General features: G+C 44.0%; 4 protein-coding genes across 11 annotated transcripts; 1 reads left to right on the top strand and 3 right to left on the bottom strand.

Moving 5' to 3' along the window:
* Nucleotides 1-9: 9 nt before the first annotated feature.
* Nucleotides 10-6,056, bottom strand: LOC129590062 (uncharacterized). 2 transcript variants are annotated; one of them, XM_055485036.1, is made up of 15 exons: nt 5,897-6,056; nt 5,619-5,817; nt 5,326-5,544; nt 5,202-5,244; nt 3,293-3,416; nt 3,039-3,228; nt 2,806-2,973; nt 2,479-2,745; nt 2,257-2,420; nt 2,034-2,178; nt 1,798-1,903; nt 1,548-1,729; nt 1,322-1,479; nt 1,036-1,188; nt 10-896 (listed from the first exon to the last, which is right to left on the bottom strand). In XM_055485036.1, the coding sequence occupies exons 2-15, from the start codon at nt 5,706-5,708 to the stop codon at nt 386-388; spliced, it is 2,520 nt and encodes an 839-aa protein (XP_055341011.1). In that variant the 5' UTR covers nt 5,709-5,817; nt 5,897-6,056; the 3' UTR covers nt 10-385. The 2 variants fall into 2 exon arrangements, with proteins under 2 accessions (XP_055341011.1, XP_055341012.1); XM_055485037.1 differs by having other exon boundaries at nt 10-893.
* Nucleotides 6,057-6,404: 348 nt separating this feature from the next.
* On the bottom strand, nt 6,405-11,617 carry LOC129590061 (uncharacterized). Of its 3 annotated transcripts, XM_055485035.1 has the most exons (11): nt 11,135-11,274; nt 10,261-11,037; nt 9,783-9,953; nt 8,127-9,698; nt 8,033-8,050; nt 7,745-7,954; nt 7,542-7,689; nt 7,308-7,439; nt 7,159-7,251; nt 6,913-6,988; nt 6,405-6,696 (listed from the first exon to the last, which is right to left on the bottom strand). In XM_055485035.1, exons 2-11 carry the CDS (start codon nt 11,030-11,032, stop codon nt 6,574-6,576), a joined length of 3,315 nt encoding a protein of 1,104 aa, XP_055341010.1. In that variant the 5' UTR covers nt 11,033-11,037; nt 11,135-11,274; the 3' UTR covers nt 6,405-6,573. The 3 variants fall into 3 exon arrangements, with proteins under 3 accessions (XP_055341010.1, XP_055341008.1, XP_055341009.1); XM_055485033.1 differs by having other exon boundaries at nt 10,261-11,617; XM_055485034.1 differs by having other exon boundaries at nt 7,745-7,930; nt 10,261-11,617.
* Nucleotides 11,618-11,732: 115 nt separating this feature from the next.
* On the top strand, nt 11,733-15,001 carry LOC129590153 (uncharacterized). Of its 2 annotated transcripts, XM_055485206.1 has the most exons (4): nt 11,733-13,605; nt 13,753-14,155; nt 14,215-14,592; nt 14,668-15,001. In XM_055485206.1, exons 1-4 carry the CDS (start codon nt 12,043-12,045, stop codon nt 14,754-14,756), a joined length of 2,433 nt encoding a protein of 810 aa, XP_055341181.1. In that variant the 5' UTR covers nt 11,733-12,042; the 3' UTR covers nt 14,757-15,001. The 2 variants fall into 2 exon arrangements, with proteins under 2 accessions (XP_055341181.1, XP_055341180.1); XM_055485205.1 differs by having other exon boundaries at nt 14,215-15,000.
* Nucleotides 14,891-17,587, bottom strand: LOC129590154 (early endosome antigen 1-like). 4 transcript variants are annotated; one of them, XM_055485207.1, is made up of 10 exons: nt 17,351-17,587; nt 17,143-17,287; nt 16,997-17,074; nt 16,838-16,908; nt 16,618-16,732; nt 16,198-16,544; nt 16,062-16,139; nt 15,761-16,003; nt 15,384-15,560; nt 14,891-15,314 (listed from the first exon to the last, which is right to left on the bottom strand). In XM_055485207.1, exons 5-10 carry the CDS (start codon nt 16,724-16,726, stop codon nt 15,087-15,089), a joined length of 1,182 nt encoding a protein of 393 aa, XP_055341182.1. In that variant the 5' UTR covers nt 16,727-16,732; nt 16,838-16,908; nt 16,997-17,074; nt 17,143-17,287; nt 17,351-17,587; the 3' UTR covers nt 14,891-15,086. The 4 variants fall into 4 exon arrangements, 2 of the variants coding, with proteins under 2 accessions (XP_055341182.1, XP_055341183.1); XR_008690711.1 differs by having other exon boundaries at nt 15,717-16,003; nt 16,062-16,143; nt 16,838-17,074; XR_008690710.1 differs by having other exon boundaries at nt 16,062-16,143; nt 16,838-17,074.
* Between the last annotated feature and the right edge of the window lie 59 nt (nt 17,588-17,646).

Below are 17,646 nucleotides of genomic sequence, written 5' to 3'. Positions count from 1 at the left end.
CTACGGTAGCACTTCAATATGATTTATATAAAGGTCACGCAGCAATAACATTAAGATTTTTTATAGAAATAAATATTAAATGTATTTATTAACAATAGAAACAGGAATATCCCACCACCAGAAACCAGAATACCAGAAAAGACCATAATAAATAATAGACAAAGAAATGTGAAAATTAGTTTCTGATATCTATTTCACTGGGAGCGCAGCGCAAAATAACAGCACATATCTCGCATATCTATCTATCTCTGATGCGAGCGTTCATGCTAAGAATAAGATTAATAATTATAACATCGATAGCAATATAATTTTAACGAGCGGTAAATGCAACTGCTGATGGGTTGCAGCCTACCGGTACTGCTACTAAAATTTGATGCCAGTTGCGTCAATAACGGCTTAAAGCGCGGCCACGACCCATATGAAACTCGTGTGACTTTGTGGCGCGCACAAAGTTTCGCGGATCCGGCTGCAAAGCCCGTACAGTGTTGGAACTCTCAACCAACCAGTTGCTAGTACGCGGTGTAGTAATTGCTCCCCGAAGTATACTGGGCAGTTCGTTGCTGTCACCCTTTTCACCGGTGCTCGAGCGCATTTGCTTGAACTCCTGCTGCGCCTTAACCAGATCCTGAATTGAAATTTCGCTAGCCTTCGTTCGCTCAAAATCGCCCAGTTCACCGTTATACTTGGACGTTGAATTAGTTGCCACGGAGGCGGGAACGTCCGGTGGCTTGAAGTTGATGGTGGTAGACATTCCGTTAAGCCAAGCGTCATGCAGATGCTTAGGCACCTTAATCTGACTAGCCTTAGCTTTACAGCTGTCACGGAACATATCCGGCACGACAACCAGCCAATAGGGCTCTCGGGGAACATTATGGCTGCGCGGTTGCCCGGAGCTTCTGAAAAAAGTTGAAGGTCTTTAAAAACGAAGCGTCCAAAACGAAATCACTCTATGCAGGCTGCACGTATATGCAGACAGTTTACCATCACTATTCAGTGAATTTCATTTCGTTACTGTAGAGTTAGGTCTGACTTTACCCATAACCATGATCCAAATCAAAGTCCTCCATATTACTGTAGTCTTTATCACTCATGCCTCCATTACGCGGTTGGATGTGCGGACGAGGGAAATCACCTTCTACCCGTGGATTCAGTGTCATCGCTTTCTCATAGTTTTCTCGTGTCATTTCGCTACAAATCAGTGTATTGATTCTGATTGTATGTACAGAGTAGTCAAGGAAAGTTTTATCCAATCTTCTCATGTTGGAATAATGTCCGCTTTCCAGGCAATTATTATTTGTAAACTGAAAGAGTAAAACCGTACCGTGGATGCAGAATCCGCACACTAGATGCACACAATCTTCCATGTCGGTCTTTAGCCAAAGCACACTCTACCCAGTCACCCTGATGTGGTCGCATGCGATTTCTAATTTGGCTAGAGTGGAAAAACAAGTCCTGTCCTCCAAAGTATAAGAATCCAAACTGCAACGCGTATTCGATACCGTCCATGTGATCTGCATTTAAAGACTTCTACTAATGAGGGGACGCACCTCGCCATCGGCTCGCAAAGTCTTCACTTGTAGCACATACGCCGTGCGAATTATATTAACCGCTCTACGGAGCGTAGTTTGTCCGTCAAGTCCAACTTGAAACTTCACTCGATCTCCAACCTGCAGCGCTTCGTATTTCCGCACGATACCACTCATGGAGAATAAATACACCTCTTCTTGATCTAAAAGCCAAACGACCGCAAAACTAAAAATATCGTTAATATGGAGGCAATACAGAGTTAACCATTACCGTTAATGCGAGTTCGAATTAAACCATGGTACTGGCTTTGTGCTGGGTTAGTGTTTCGCAGTGCACGCTCCACAACTCCCACGTGCCATGCATCGTCCTCCAGTCTCTGTAATAATGGTACCATGGTTTTAGTCGAAAATGGTATCGAGAAAGTGACCATCATCCTAATTTTTTTTAATTATAGTTTTAGTAAGCAAACTAAAATTGTAGTAGAATCGGAAAACCGTAATGTTTACCTGATATCCCGGAAGATACTGATGCAACAGCGGCTGCACTTGACAGGCTTGCAAGCCACTCCTATCCGGCTTTTGCGGTAGCAGCGAATACTCAACTAAACATCCAATGCGCAGTTTTCTGCCGTCCACACCCGGGCGTAAACGACTGCAGATGCAAAGAAATAAAAAGTTTCCGTACAGCTCTCATGTAAAATTTGCAAGTGATCATTTTTAAGCAGCGTACGTAAAGTGAAACCAGATATCGGTCAAATGCTCATGCTCAATGAATCCATATCCGTTGCACACGGCTACAATATGACCGCGGAACTTCTCCAGACCTTCCTCGATGCCAATATTGACAGCTATTGGAGCTCGCTTTTCACCACAGGCGAGAATTCTAAAACTAACCTAGAAATCCAGAACCCTTGATGTAATTGCGCAACAGCACTGAAAACCATTTGCTCACCTTGTGATTCATTTTCACCAACGAGCTGTGGTCGTAGTTAACATCCTTCGGGTTAAAAGCAATATAGGACATCTTCAGAGTTTGATCCGGATTAATCTTCTTTTCATCCATGAACTGGATTAAACCGGTATTGTTGTTCTGTTGGGACGGAACTCGACTAACGTATCCCACAATCTTCTCCTCACTCAGAGAACCTTCCCATAAACTACCGGCTGGCACCACACAAACATTGATCAGACCTTCCGTGAAGCTGAAGGCGTTCGTGTCCTTAAAAAAACCATATTCATTTGGACGAAGTATTTCTATTTCAGCTGTATTTGGCATCACCTTTGGGGGCACGTAATTTGGCGGAATGTTGAATTCGACATGATCGCCGCGGCGCGTGTACTGGCATGGATGAACCACAGCCCGAAAAGGAGCGAACATTACAACATTGTTATATGCCGTGCCAATGTATACTCCTCCTTGATGACGCATCACTCGCAGGACGATTCCCTATAAAATTTTGCGAATCAGTTACTTGGAAATATTGGAATATCAGCAACATTAAAGCTACGTACACGTTCACGGTGGTTTGGCGCACGATACCAGCTCGCACTTTGCAACTTCATGGGCATAACAAACGCTGCCGTACGGACATCCTTCGGTCCACGATTTGGATACACAAAGTAGACCAAATCCCCAATGTTCGGTGCAGCATATGGTTTGCCCATTAGATCACTTTCGTTATACGTATATTCCCCGATATCACTATAAATTTTAGCATTAGAGTAGAAATGGCTGCTGCAAAAGAAATCATGTCCAGGTACCCCACCCGTTAGGCAGTTTCGCCGATATTACTCCAAAGCGATCGGCGGCGCAGGGCTGAGCAATGACTCCAACGCTAAACATGGTCTGCCCGTCCGCAGCACGCCCAATACGGTGCAAGTAGGTTTCGCCTAAACAATCAAATAAAAATAGTGAACAAATTTCGTGATCGGGTATGAGCATGAACAATATAAAAAAGTATACCATAAAGGGCGTGCCTCCGTGGGAGACTAACCACATCAAAGTGGGTGGAAAATGTTTTATTTGTCTAGGAAATGGGATTAAATTTTGATAGAAATAAGTTGTATTTTAGCATAGGTAGCAGACTTTGAAAATTATAAGATGATCTTCATCTTAGAATTCACCATTTCTCGCCTATATGAATATGAAGTTTGCGAACCCCTGCCACGTGTTTTAAGTGCTTCACAACAAAACTATAATTCGTGTTCTAGATCATTATATTTTATTGCTAAAAAAAGATTTGCAAACCGAGTTACTTATGAAAATAATTACTGGATGTGGGGATGAATTCAAATTAAAGCAACTAGCATTTCAACAGATTCGAATTAAATGGTTGTGCCATAAAAACAAACAGAAAGGATCAGTAAAAGGAAGTTCTAACTATTTTAATTCACTGAAACCCGAATACTACAGGGGTGCCGCGCCAAGTTCGGACAGTTTCTCTTAAAAATCACTGTAGGCCACCCACTAATAAATTGTTAGTTATTCAATTTTTTATTATTACTGTATGCTTTATGCATGTTTTTCACTATGGGTCGCGAGGTTGAGGGCGTGGCTTGCAATACAGCAACATTTAAACTAAAGCAGACCCGAATAAAAATGTGGTTCGACCCAAAGACCATCCTAGTCTCCCTCTCATTTAAAATTTGTTAAGAAATTCCACTGATGCTACAGTCCAAAAATGTTTACGCTGGGCTGTTTGCCATTTAATGCCCTTACTAAATTCGGCTGAGTTCATTCTATTCCAATGACAGGGACATGACCTTTGCAATATTACTGGAGGCATTGTCAGAATGGTGGACGGTGCCCTTTAAAAGCTCGCACAGAAATCGCGGAAGGTCGGATGTGTGTACTATGTAAAAAAACTCTGTGACTAAGCACTGAGCAACACTTTAAGCTCTTGTTTATGACCAAAAGGCCCGAGACATCCCGTTTCAACACATTTTCGCACCAGCGCATTATTTATTTGGCCACTGATTTGTCGGTGTTTTCTTTGATCCTTCTGCCTGCTCTGTCTTATCGCATGCTTGGTAGAAAACAGATAGAATACAAAAATCCTCTACCTTAATGCATCTCTCATTCTTCAAAAACATCATCTCGAAGTTATGTATCTCTGCGTGCTAGGCAACCACATTCTTCCGGAAGCACCTTTTAACATTCAAGTCTATGGGAGGTGCACCTTCTTTCTGAGTCACCTCGAGCACCAATCACGGGAAAGTTTTCGCTGACCCATACCACATACCTTTAGGGCCACTCAACAGTTTATAAAAATCTTTATGAAAAAATGTCACTTGGGGAATTTTCTAGAAGGTCAGTTATAAGCCCTCTGGAAATGACCACTACCCCATCCTGGTTTTAACCGGTCGGCTGCGTAATGTCCCATCCAGCATTTCAAATTTTAGCATATTTGGATCCGCAATAAAAAGTTACACTAGAAAAAGGCAAGAAGAAGAGTAAAACCAAGTAAAGGAATATTTTTAAATTAATTTACGCAACTGTCCGAATTTGGCGCGGCACCCCTGTATGTTCAAACAAGGCATCAACCAAGCCAAAAAAAATGCTTTTTTAAAGGTTTTTTTAACTTTTTTTAAAGGTCACTTTTTTGCCGCCTCCTAAGCCTGCCTGCGCTTGCAACATGCAAGTAATTTCGCAAAAATCAAGTCGTTTTTGCTTACAGTAATTGTCCAGTTGACGCTGCTTTTGCGACTGGTTGCCATGCTACAAGAAAAAGACCCAGATTAAATAGCGAACCAATCTGACGACCTCTCAAGAATCACTTAACGAAACTTTCACACATACTAAAGCCAAGGCTGAGCGGGCGTGGTCCAGATTAACGGGACAGCTTCTGACGCGATGCAGTTCAATATCTTTAGGTGTTTCCACAGCTACAGGCTCGGCGGTAGCAGCAGGAGGACGCGGAGGCAAAACTGCTGGGGTGGGTGGCTTGGGTTCGGGTTTGATAAAACGAGCAGGTGGGATGAACTGAAGGCGTCCTCCCAGAGTAAGTCTTTCCAAAGCCTAAGTCAACCTCCAAATCGTTATTCGCAAGTTTTACATGTATTATCAGAAGCGTAAACAGATCAGTTACTCACACTTGTCAGTTCAGCATTAGTTTTAATCTGTTGTTCTAAGAGCTGCTTGTAGTCCACATTGGCGTCCTGAGATGTATCCATGCTTTTCATCAATATTTACGTCAGCGTCCCGTATCAGGTTTCGGTACTAGTACGAAATTTTTATCCTTTTCTTAATAAGACCTCTTTTTGGATTTTGTTATATTACGCTGTCAGAAGTCTGCAAAACACGGAATGTAATGGGTTAAAAATGCATCCATTATCATTAAGTGATAAACAGCATGTGCATCAGAACTTACAATATTCTACGATATCTTTCCCATCTTTTCGTACGATCGACAAACTAAAATGAGTTTTCCGAACGGTCTTAGCTGTACCGTGTCTTTCAATAGTTGCCAAGCAGTATTCGACTTGCTGGAAGGCGTGCAGTGTCCCTTTGTGGCTTGCACCATTATACCCATCACTCTTCCCGAGCCTTCCGGTAACCCGCAGATCCTGAGATGTATCCATGCTTTTCATCAATATTTACGTCACCGGCGCCAATGCGCTACTGTAATGTGCCAATGCGGTAGCGCCAATGTGGTTTTATTGTGACAAGTTGATTCTGTACGTAGTACGTACTTTTTTCACAACTAGTTTTCTTGGAAATTAGTTACTAAAAATCTGCTGCCCCGCTGGTGATGTTGTCGGGAAGTGCAGGGAAACCAGAGGAGCAACAAAAACGAAGGCCTGAGTGTGAGGATGCATCTTATTGCACCAGTCGGACGAGCAACCTCGTTGTTCGAACTGACTATAAAAACGATGAGGTTCGAAGCAGTCCATTTTTATCTGGGAAGTTGGCATCATGCCACCACAAAAAACAGCAACAAACAGCAGCACTGCTTGATTAAAAAGATAAAACCGTAAAACCACAAAACTACAAGTAACATCGGTTGACATACACAACGGCACAATTGTTTCACTATATATGTGCACATTATGCCGAAGTTCCTCTAAACTGCATTGACATTGGATGATAAACTGTACGACCGGGTGGGACTACTCCATTAGCAAGCTCCGTATCGTAGGCCCGAATGTGATCCGGAATCGTCATAAATTCCTACAATCACAAACGTTGAAATACATTTTTTAGATTTAACCGGGCCATTATGTTATCAACTTATTGTATCATGCATGATGAAAAATTATTCTTAAGTTTTGCCATGTGTCTAATTAGGAATTTATTGTGATTATCGCTTTGAAATAGAGGTATTATTCGAGAAACGCTAAAAATCGCAAGCACAAAAGTAGTCGACATCGTTCGACAAAGCTTTACCATAGCTTCCGGTGAGATGGATTCTTCAAGGGATGCCAAATTGTTTACATACTCAATCTTGCCGGTAAACGCTTTGCTGAAATGAACTCATTAACAAGAAATTGTGACTATGTATGATGGATTTAAGAGAATAATTACAACAAAAGTGAAAAGACTAACATATACCGCAGTAAATAAGGTTAACCGGTACGTACGGTTAACTGGTTAACAGGTGCGTAACCTGGCTCGTGACAATTAAGCACTTACCTGAAACCAGTGCTATCAATAAACTTCAGTTGATTTCTTAGATGATCGTCAGGATGTACAATTAAGATCTTTTCCAACATTTTCTTTGAGTTGCTGAAAGGACAGTTCGTGAAAAAAAGCAAGCGAAACTCAATTAAAGGTTTTCTTACTCGTGATTCATCAGAGCAAAAACATCGCGCAGCCATGGGAGCGGTGGTTCGCATTCATGAGCTGTAGCTCCGTTAAAGAAGACAAGCTTATAGTTTTTATCCGCCAACAAGTCCAGACAGGTTGCCACATATCTGTCACAAGCAAATTTACACTGTAGTTGGCAGTGCAGCCTCAACAGCTTTGACAGCAAGATGGATATTCGTTTAAGAATGCCAGCGTTTAAGTACAAGTACCTGTACAGATGCTCCATCGTATGAGTGTAGTTAGTGCCCAGACGAGAAGGAAGATAGCACGCCCAAAAGAGGATAATGGAACAATGATCTTCATACAGTCCACCGTACTCCATTACTTTCTTAAAGGGATGTACAGCATCCATATCGACTAAATTCCAAAAGTAATACAGTAGGTGTTGTGATGCCCCATTGGCCATTCTTACTAGGCAAATTAGACGGTCCCCCGGGCATAACCGTTCCACCACGGAATCCGGACTCTCCCGCATCTCCGCTATGATTACTCGGCTCATAGTAGGATAAATCCATGTGCGCAATGCCAGTCCGGTCAATCTGCACCGAGTCGGTCATTCCTGGCTCCATGCCGACTGCCGAGCGATCCCAGCGCGATGCTGCAAATGGCCGGCTGTAATAACCTCAAGGAAAGACATGCCGATACAATGCCGAACATGTGGCCTGTCACATGCAGCAGATAAAGAGTGGACAATGCTCACCCTCAGATGTTGTGTTAGCTACAAAAAAAGAGAACTGAGAACTGATACAGTTAATTTCTTACGCATTAGTTCCACTACATAGTCAAATCAGTACCTGAGCGCAGAGTTGATGCATCCTCGGTTGGCCATGACGCACCGAATTCGCCAGGCTTTGCTGATGACAACTTTTCAACGGACTTCCGCTTGCGTTTTGTATCGTCATCCAGGTGCAACGTTACAAGATTTGGAAATGAGATCATCGCTGGACAACTACGCAAGGGCATTCCCAATGGTTCCAGGTCATCGATGTCTTCCTCAACACCAGGTTTAGCAGTATGCAAGGCCTCAGCTGATGTTGCAACATCCTGTTCAGAAGAACGAGCAGAATTCGCCTCTTTTTTACCATTTTCCTTGCGACGGAACAGTTTACGTATGGTGGCCAGAAACCCGGATTTTCGTTTGACCGGGGAACTCTCCACTGGTACCCCGGACATTTCTTGGTACATATCCTGTCGCATTAGAATTTCCGCATCTTCCAGATTCAATCGCTTTTCTTCTTCGAAGAACAAACTTAAACGCTCAGTCAGTCTACGCTTTTTCACAGCTCTGCCGGGCTGATCCGACACACCAGTGGCTTTTCCGGAAGGCAAATTTAAGCTGCTTTCAAATTCGTGCATTAGGCTTTGTGATTTCGAGTCGAAGGACATATCTTGTGGGTCTGCCCCATACTGCATAAGGCGTTCAAAGACCTCCGCGGATTCAACAGTGTGACAATTATACGGACCTAAGGTCAGCGGCTGCGAGTCTTTCGCAACAGGTTTCCCGCAAAGTGTCGCAAGTAATGCTTCTGCTTTTTCAATGGCGCTTTTGACTCTGATCTCTTTAATCCTGGCCAAATGTGCGTCAGCACCCAGCCCAGCGGGCATTCTCACTCCATCTCCGAACGGCTGCCGTGATACCATGGAGCGCTCGATGAAAGTTGCGCTCTTCGACTCGAAACTTGGGTCAGAGTGAACGCAGTGCATTGGTTCCGTCGCATCTTTGCACAAACATTCCACCGATTCCGTATAACAAAGTTCATGTCCGGACGGACTTCTCGGTCCCAGCTCCAGTTCTCCATCCAGATCGGTTTCGGGATGCATGTGTCCGCTCATGGAACATAAGAAGACCTCAGGTTCCGCTGCATGCTTTGGTGAAAATAAGGCACTAAGACCAGCAGACTTGTCATTCAATGTACTCATGCGAGCGTCGGCGCCAGAACTCGGACCAGCATCCGAGGGGTCTTTATTGACTGGTTGCGGCGAAGCCGTCTTGTCTTTTTTCGGAAACATAGCGTGAATCTTTGCGCGGTACTTCTGAAGGTCTGGAGCGGCATTGAAGAATTCATCCTGGACACCGCTGTCGGATGGCTCAAATCCACCTGACCCAACGCGCTGCAGTTCGCTTACGGATGCCGAATCAACAGAAACGACGCTCTCTGATTCGTCAGCCAATTTTTTTGCTTCTCGCCTGGCTTTTTCTTTGGCTAGTTCATCCAGAAACTCCGAGTATGCCACGCGCGGATAGCAGTATTCGTAACTGTGAGGAGTCAGTGCCGAATCCGGCATGTCCCGTAACAACATTCCGCTCTGTTGGCTGACCGTGCCCATTAGCATTGCCTCGGAAGGTGAATCGGGTTTGAAATCGGCTAAAAAGCGTAAACAGTTTATCAGAGGACCATAATAATCACCATTACATAATTTTTACTCATAACAGAAATCCGCCGTGTTACCATCTGTTGCCCCCGGAGCCGGTTCCCCTTTTGATTCTGTTGATATCGGACCGACTAGCATTTCAATGGCTGGTTCGACAATAGACTGAATGGGGTGCAGAATCATGTCACCGAGTTTTTGGAATACGGACTTCTCTGTTTCCGGCTGCGTTGTAGGGGATGCTTCCGCTTCTGCAAAATTAACACAAAATAAAACCGAGTTTCACAAATTCGCAGTCTCCAAAGCCTCGATTATTCAGACCGCCGCTTGCAAGCAAACATATGCAAGCACAAGTACAACATATGCAAGCTAAACATATAGATATGCAAGCAGAACATTTCCCGAAAAAGAACTGGTTTTGCGTGTATATGCAGCAAGAAAATTAAAATATGCACTTAAGAAAACTCGAATAATTCCGCGACGTTCGCTGTTGGTAAGTAGTTAAAGCCTAAAGGAGCAGATGCTCATTTGTGCAGCGCTTGCGTCACTTGCCCTCACCTTGTGCGACTGTCTCGGATGGGATACCCGTAGCTTCTTTGGCTCTCTGCTCTGCCATAGCTATGTCAACCAGTGTCTGCCGAATCAAATGAGTGTTATCAGGTATCTCGGAATCGTTATCACTGATGCCCCGTTCTGCTTTTGCACCCTCAATGTCGTCTACAAAGTCGGAAACTTCGCTATCCGGTTCACTCTTAAAAAGCGGCAGTGGTGCGGGTCGGTGCTTCATTAGCTCGACAAGTGAATCATCGGCAGGTGCAACACCAGCGGAAGCGTCGGAAGGCGACTGCATTTCTTGTTTATCGGATTTCGTTTCCCCAGCCACAACCAACTGAACGTTTGGTTTCTCTTCAAGAGCAGCGTCATCACCACTAGTTTTTGAAGAGGGTTTGATAAATCCTCCTGAAATATCTGTTGCCGTATTAGCAGACTGAATTTGAAGCCGAACCTCCGGCTTTTCGAACTTTGGTGCAGTTGAATCTCCGACAAGCTCTTCCTCCATTGGCATCTCTCCTACTGGCGCATTAGACAGTTCAGACCAAGATTCCAGCTGCGCTGGTTCTTGACCAGGACTATTCTCCCGCATTTCATACTGGGAATGGTGAGCGTAATCCCACTGCTGCGTTGGTGCAAACATGTCCAAGGGAGCCGGCCGAAAAAGCAAAGCTTCACTTAGACGGCTTAATGAATCAACTATATCGTGCAAGGGATTTGCCACTTCCTCAATATCTTCTCTCAACGCTTCTTTGGCTCTCTGCTCTGCCATAGCCATTTCAACTAAGGTCGGACGAATCAAATGAGTGTTATCGGGTATCTCCGAATCACTATCATTGATATCTCGTCCTGCTTCTGCCGCCGTATTCGATGCGCGTACCTGTGTGAGGTCAGCAAAAGATTTATCCGACATGTCGAGGAATGTCGCGGGTTCGTTGTCCTCGATGTTCGACATGAACAAATCCAACGGCCGTAAATCTGCTTGTCTAAATTCATTGACAGAGTGCGCACGGAAATCATGCGTTGTTTCAGGAAGTTCCTGGTGCGACGTAATGTCGAAATAAATTGGACTGGAGCGCCCATTATAACGGCCTGTTTCGCGTGCTGCTGGCCGGGCAAACTGGGATGCTGGAACCGAGTAGGTCTTTTTCGCACTATCAGTCTGTGATTCCGGAACTTCGGTCGGTTGCGAATCGCCGATCACTGCGTCGGGTCTTCCGCTATCGCGGCGACTGTTTCTTCTAGGAATACCACCTGTTTCGTCCATGCTGTATTAATACGATGATGAATGAACTACAATCAATCGAAGCTTCTCTATTTGAATAAACCGAGAAGCCAAGCCGTAGTGCTACCAAAGCGCTGTTGTATACTTAACAGCAATTAGGCGGCGTATATAAAGGTTGCTGTGGCAACACACCCGAAATACATTGGATGACTAGCGCAGAACCGTACGAACTCCCGTCGATTCACCAGCACAGTGTTACGTGAACGGTGAACGTAAAGCAAGTACTTATGACTTGTGTCGTCAGTAAAACTTTTACTGTAAAAGCAGACAATAATCTTGATTAATTTATCAATAGCGACAATGTGATGACACTTGGCGCCTTCGTCGAAACTTGCAACTAAACGGGCCAGTAAAAAAAAAGTTTAAACCACCCAGATTGTGAAATACACCGTTTTTGAGAAACCTATTTGCCCGTTGCATCAGCTAAATGATTACAATTACGAACTGATGATAACGTGCAGCACATGAAGTTTCAGTTTCTCATGGTGTAAGAATCCGATCTTATGCTGCATGTCCCGGAACTCCACGAATTTCACGATAACCCTTTCCATCCAGTGCCAGGCGAGCGCGATCATGTGGCGGTTTTTCACGCTCCGTCGGAAGAGGCTGTCATTGTTCCTCGCGGAAATTCGGCCAGACAATCCATTCAAGAGCATATGCGCACCGCTTTCCAGAAACGCCCCAGCGTCGCACCACACAAATCTGAAGACATTAAGGTCATTCCCTACGTCGACTTTCGTCAAGTACTGGGTGTTGCGGTGCTGATAACATGGCCAGTTTTACTTGGTGTGGCATTTAACGTCTATGGATTCGAAGAAGTGTCAGAAAATCTGAAAATTGTTGTTGATGTCAGGAATTTCCAGCATCGTGTTCGCGATGTGCAGGCTATTGTGGATTCTTTGACGCATGTGCAAGAAAGTTTACTGCGCGGATTGTTAGCTTTTACCCCGGGAAAGTCAGTGGAGTTCGACGATGATGGTTACAACGAAGCCGTGCAAAAACTGCAAAAGCTTGATGAAGATTACCCAGAGTTACGAGAGCAACATAAACGCAACACTCCTCAGCGGCAAATCAAAGCGCTCCAAAGATGGAAAACACGGTTGAGTACTTCCCAAACAATTGTGGACCCCGATTCGATTTCAACTAACATTTCTACTATTATTCGGAATCTTCGCGAATTCTTTGCAGCTCACCATGTTACTAATGTACGTGGCGGGCCAACATGGAACAATATACTTCAGGAACTAGTTCAAAATGAACTAGTTTACCGACTGAACGATACGCTATCATTCGGTAAATTCGCTTATGACGGACCACCAATCACCGAGCGTCTCCGGTTGACCGTCGTTCGGCGGTACATGCGGATCATTCGGGCCATGGAAATGCACGAACGGTACGCGTACCCTCAGTTCAAGCTGTCAGGAATAAAGGAATCATGCAGCGACTGCGAATGGACCGGTTTCCGGTACCGAAGCAAAGAGTTCTGGTTGCAAGAGATGTTCGCCTTGATAAGTTTGGACAACACTACAATCTTAAATCTTGCGCGTCAGCGTGCCCTCAATGCCGGAGTTTCGGATTTACGCAGCGATTCCCCTACGCATGTTCTCTTCAGTCAGGTTTTGGTGGATGGGTTTTATGCCGCCGACAGAGCCCAGTCACACTGTAAAGCGTTTGTCACCGAGAAATTCCGCATTGACTTGCACGACGCAATATTGATCTTTGTCATCACTCTGCTATTGCTGTTGTTAATGGTCTTCGTGTTGATTAATCTGCTTGGACTTTTTGGAACAAGCCTCATGAGCATCTTCTCGGAATCTTACCGTTTTCAGTGGATTCAGCTGTGCCGAAGGCGAGCTATTGAGAAGGAAAAGCTCCGCTCCGACAAGATTGTGTCCGAAATGTTTTTTGAGGTTAATTTCAAGTACCTGTATGAAGGGACATTGCCGCCGGTTGTTCTCTACAGTGAAGCCACGGTGGCATTTGTGGAGCTAATGCAGTACGAAGAGCTATGCAAGATTTACAATACCGCGGAACATGTTGCCTTGCTGGATTGGTATTACCACCTTGTAAGCTCGAAGTACGAAAACAGCTTTTGCTCTTATTTTCATTAACATTATATGTTTCAACATCCATAATATTTCAACAGTTTTTTCAAGCTATTTTCTTTGATTACTGATCTGGTTTATTAATATGTTTACTTTATTACTTCCCAGGTTTCAAATGCTGTTAAGGGATTCAACTGCAGTGTTGTCGCCACGGCTGGTCACTATTGCTTACTGGCTGGAACGCATGCTTACCACGCCCAGAATGTTGCTCTCGCGATGCTGCGGCTGATGACCATGGCAAAAGACAGTTTCCTCCCTCCACCTCATAACTCGCGACTGCCACTTGTCAAAGCAGGCATGCATACCGGTTCGGTAGCGGGTGCAATTTTAAGCCTCAAATTCCCTTTATTCACCATGCTGGGTGACACGGTGAATACAGCATCCCGGATGAATTCTAAAAGTCGACCTTATCGAATTCTTCTGAGCGAGACCGCCTATGAGATTGTATCCCCCAACTTCGAGACAAAGCCGGCCGGAACGTTCGACGTCAAGGGAAAGGGCAAGATGAAAAGTAAGAAACAATAAGAAGGGCAATAACACTACAATCCAAATATGATTTCTATGTTTCAGCGTTCTGGCTTTTATCGTGTAACTGGAGAGCCTTTGCTTTGTACCAAGTTGACTTAAACGAAGCGGAAGAACTAACAACGATACACACGTTACATGATAACCATCGTGCTCATGGTCATACGCGAACTGCTTTCGGACAAGCCACCCATGAAAGAATATTCGGCAACAGCGGGGCCGGTCGACACAGCTCTATGCCTGGGGAAGAGAGCATTGGTGGGGTGGTCGTGCAAAGTTTGCTGCGCTCCCAATCGAAGAAGCGGAAACACGACACGAAGTCGGTCAGACGAGTGACATATGACTTCCACGAGGGACAGGTCGTCAAGCCGCCCCCGCCAGTCGTAGCCGAAGAAAGGCCCCCTGAGAAGACGGCCTTTACAGGTGGGCGATTCCGGCGCTTTTTTTCCAATCGAGTGGCGCCCGGGTCAGACACTAATAATCCCACCCATCTTTCAGCTAAGGTCGACGTCAAAGCCTCTCCCCATGAATCGTATTACATACAGGTTTCCAATAGTCTATATATGCGCTCCTGGAAGTCCAAGTGAAATGTTCCGCAGCTTTCACTGTTGGCATTTATGTTTTTGTACTGTGATAACTATTTTCCTGTTTTCTTCTACTTTAAAATAATCGTGTTTATTTACATTTCTTGGTTTCTGTTTAACTCCTCATGTACTTTTAATCTGGTTTCTTTTTATCTTGTATATTTATTTTGGCAGTCGTATGACCATAATAGGCTCCAGCATATGTACCGCATTAAAAATGTAATGTTGTCAAAACTGTCGCATGCACTTGTGTAGTATTCAATGATCGGTACAGAGAACGAACTCACTTGCGCCCTCGAACTAACTTTGCCTATTACGTAAGTATTTTATTCGTTACGTCAAATCCAAAATTGATTTGCAAGGTTTGTTAGATTCGAACTCTTGCTCGGCTTGTCGTAACAAATGCTGCACTTGTTGTCGTAAGTCGGTAACCGTTGTCTGGAATGTTTCTGTAGTCCGCTTTTTTATGTTGTCTATTTGTTCTTCCTCCTTCAGTATTTTAGTTTTCAAAGAAGTTATGTATATTTCCGCCTCCTCAATGTGGTGCTCCCGTTCTCGAAGCTGAAAGTAACATGTACCAACACTTCAAGACTGCGTGATAAAATCGCTGAGAAGTAAAGCTCAGCTCACCGCCATGGTGTTTTGGTGGACGTCATTATTGGTTCTGAATATATCATCCTGGAGGCTCCCGTAGCGATCCATTGCGGTATCCAAATTGTTATGAAGCCTTCTGCCTTCTACAGCGAAGTCACTTTCCGGATCTAACTTGAATATTATATCCACTTGTTGTTTGTCTAGTTTGGCTCTCTATCAAAAAAGCAAGTTGACCGACTGGAAGATCGTTATAGAATATTACAACCGACAATGTCAAAGCTATACGGCCTTCGCCACTGTACAATGTATGTGGCAACTGGATCGCAATTTGCGACTGATGCACTAATATCGTAACAATTTTAAGTGGACCTTTTCTGTACCAACTTTTAGCTTTTCCGCTTTTAAGTACCAACTTTTTGCAAAAGCTTTTCCTCTTTAGCGGTCAGTTGCACGATTTCCGCTTGCTGGAGTATTAACTGAAGACTGGTACGATCAAGTTGCAACTGTTGTTCCGCCACGCTCGCATACGCATCGGTATTACTGAGACCTTTTACCGGGTAAGTCCTTTCGGCATGCACCACGGCGTTTCGCATATTGTGGGAGTCGTCTTCGGCAAGGTAACGATGTGTCAAGGCATCGTCCAGTTGGCTTTTTCTCTATCATTGTCATTTCGGGGGCACTTTTATATAAGCAAAACGTCAGCAAAATACGTACCAATAGAGCTGCTTGGCAAAGCCGTTGTAACTGAAATGTCAAGTATCCTTTTTCAAGCACTGCACTGGCAAGTGCGCTCTACCTGCGCGAAACAAGAAATAAACAAGCGCTTAAAGCTGTCGAATGTTTCACTTACCTGGTTGACACCTTTCTGAATAGGACTTTCATTATACTCTTCTTCGCACAAACCGATCGCCAGTTCCATTCGTTCAATAGATTTGCCGATTAGCAGCAGTGCCCGATCAAGATACGACCGTTTGCATTCTAATCGCTGGGATTCGGCAGATAACCGGTAATATTCCGGTTCAATGGCAAGTTGATCGCTTTTCCATTGGTTGCGGGTCGTTTTCCATTGTTCCACTTCTGCAGATATTTGTCCCAAATCAACAACACTTCCGTCTGCCTCCTCATGGAAGGAATCAACTTCTTTTCGATAGAAGATATATTCTTTCATGGCAGAATCCAGATCACACTTATGCTGCTCTGTATACGATGGAAAATAATAATGAAGCAGAACTGAGTTCCTTGACCTTTAGCAAACAGTGTCAACGCGAACCTTCGGCTTGCTTAATTTCGTCTGTCAAATCTTTTCTTTGTTGATGCAGTAGAGCTGCTTGTTCGTCACAGTACGTGATTGCTTCGCGCAGTTTGGATAACTCTTGCATGGCTGCCTAATACGTCAATTAAGTATAGACTAAAAGACTACTAAGGATTGATACGAAAAGGCAGATAAAATTATTCCAGTGCACAGGAAAAGGTTATCTGTTTGTACCCACATTAACTTGCTCTCTAACGGCCTGTATCTTCCGTTCGACAGTGGATGGATATGGTTTGATCGCTGCCTGTTTTGTACACACAAAAGCAATAGATAAGGAAGCCGTCGCTTTTCAGAACTAGAAAATATAAATATATGTTTAAATTGTAGAAAAGGATATAATCTTTGCGAAACAAGTTCATGATGATAAAGTTCTTGTAGGAGTTTGCATATGCGTGAGGTTTTTGGTGCTGGACATCTGCAACAAAAGCACAAATTATACAAAGTCGTTAATAATTTTTAGCTCTATACTAGTTTTAGTTTTACGTATGTTGATCGCGTATTCTTGATTCACATAACGCAGGATCTCGTGGAGGAGTAATATTGCGGACCACGGCCAAGTCTTCCCTGACCGAACAGCCTTTAGTTTTCTGAAGTTTGCCAGTTGGATCTCGCATTTTAAATCCCGCTCCTGATAAAAATGCTCATCTATAGAAAGGTGACAGTGTAAACAAAAATTTCACACGCTATTTACCTCGCACTGCCGTGCTTCCATCGCCACAATCTGTTACACACATCATCTTGCACTGCTGATAATCGTGGACCAATTACGAGTTTACTCCGCTGATCCTATCTTCATAAAGCGCACGCTATGTACACAATGTTAAAGCGATACTTTCTCAAACTAAACGAATGCATAAAAGTTTAAATGAAAATTTGGGCACATTAAAAGTCTGAGAACGCTATGTTAATGTACTGTACGTCAATATCAATTTTCTAAGACATTGAACTAACAAGTGCTCTGTGTCCTTAGTATTTACTGAGCAACAG

Source organism: Paramacrobiotus metropolitanus, unplaced genomic scaffold, assembly GCF_019649055.1.
Source record: "Paramacrobiotus metropolitanus isolate TYO unplaced genomic scaffold, Prichtersi_v1.0 Parri_scaffold0000039, whole genome shotgun sequence".
Taxonomy (NCBI): Eukaryota; Metazoa; Tardigrada; class Eutardigrada; order Parachela; family Macrobiotidae; genus Paramacrobiotus; species Paramacrobiotus metropolitanus.
This window is presented reverse-complemented; position numbering and strand designations above follow the sequence as displayed.

Coding starts and splice junctions, on each gene's coding strand:
- LOC129590062 (XM_055485036.1), bottom strand. CDS start 5,708: ATGAAAAGCATGGATACATCTCAGGACGCCAATGTGGACTACAAGCAG. Junction 3,229..3,292: donor TCGGCGAAACTGCCTAACGG/GTGGGGTACCTG, acceptor TAAAATTTATAG/TGATATCGGGGAATATACGT. Junction 2,746..2,805: donor CAAATTACGTGCCCCCAAAG/GTGATGCCAAAT, acceptor GGTTTTTTTAAG/GACACGAACGCCTTCAGCTT.
- LOC129590061 (XM_055485033.1), bottom strand. CDS start 11,521: ATGGACGAAACAGGTGGTATTCCTAGAAGAAACAGTCGCCGCGATAGC. Junction 7,690..7,744: donor GGGACCGTCTAATTTGCCTA/GTAAGAATGGCC, acceptor TTTGGAATTTAG/TCGATATGGATGCTGTACAT. Junction 7,440..7,541: donor ACGATGGAGCATCTGTACAG/GTACTTGTACTT, acceptor TGCTTGTGACAG/ATATGTGGCAACCTGTCTGG.
- LOC129590153 (XM_055485205.1), top strand. CDS start 12,043: ATGCTGCATGTCCCGGAACTCCACGAATTTCACGATAACCCTTTCCAT. Junction 13,606..13,752: donor TGGATTGGTATTACCACCTT/GTAAGCTCGAAG, acceptor ATTACTTCCCAG/GTTTCAAATGCTGTTAAGGG. Junction 14,156..14,214: donor GGGAAAGGGCAAGATGAAAA/GTAAGAAACAAT, acceptor TCTATGTTTCAG/CGTTCTGGCTTTTATCGTGT.
- LOC129590154 (XM_055485208.1), bottom strand. CDS start 16,726: ATGCAAGAGTTATCCAAACTGCGCGAAGCAATCACGTACTGTGACGAA. Junction 16,140..16,197: donor TTCAGAAAGGTGTCAACCAG/GTAAGTGAAACA, acceptor TCGCGCAGGTAG/AGCGCACTTGCCAGTGCAGT. Junction 15,561..15,760: donor AGGAAAAGCTTTTGCAAAAA/GTTGGTACTTAA, acceptor CTTTTTTGATAG/AGAGCCAAACTAGACAAACA.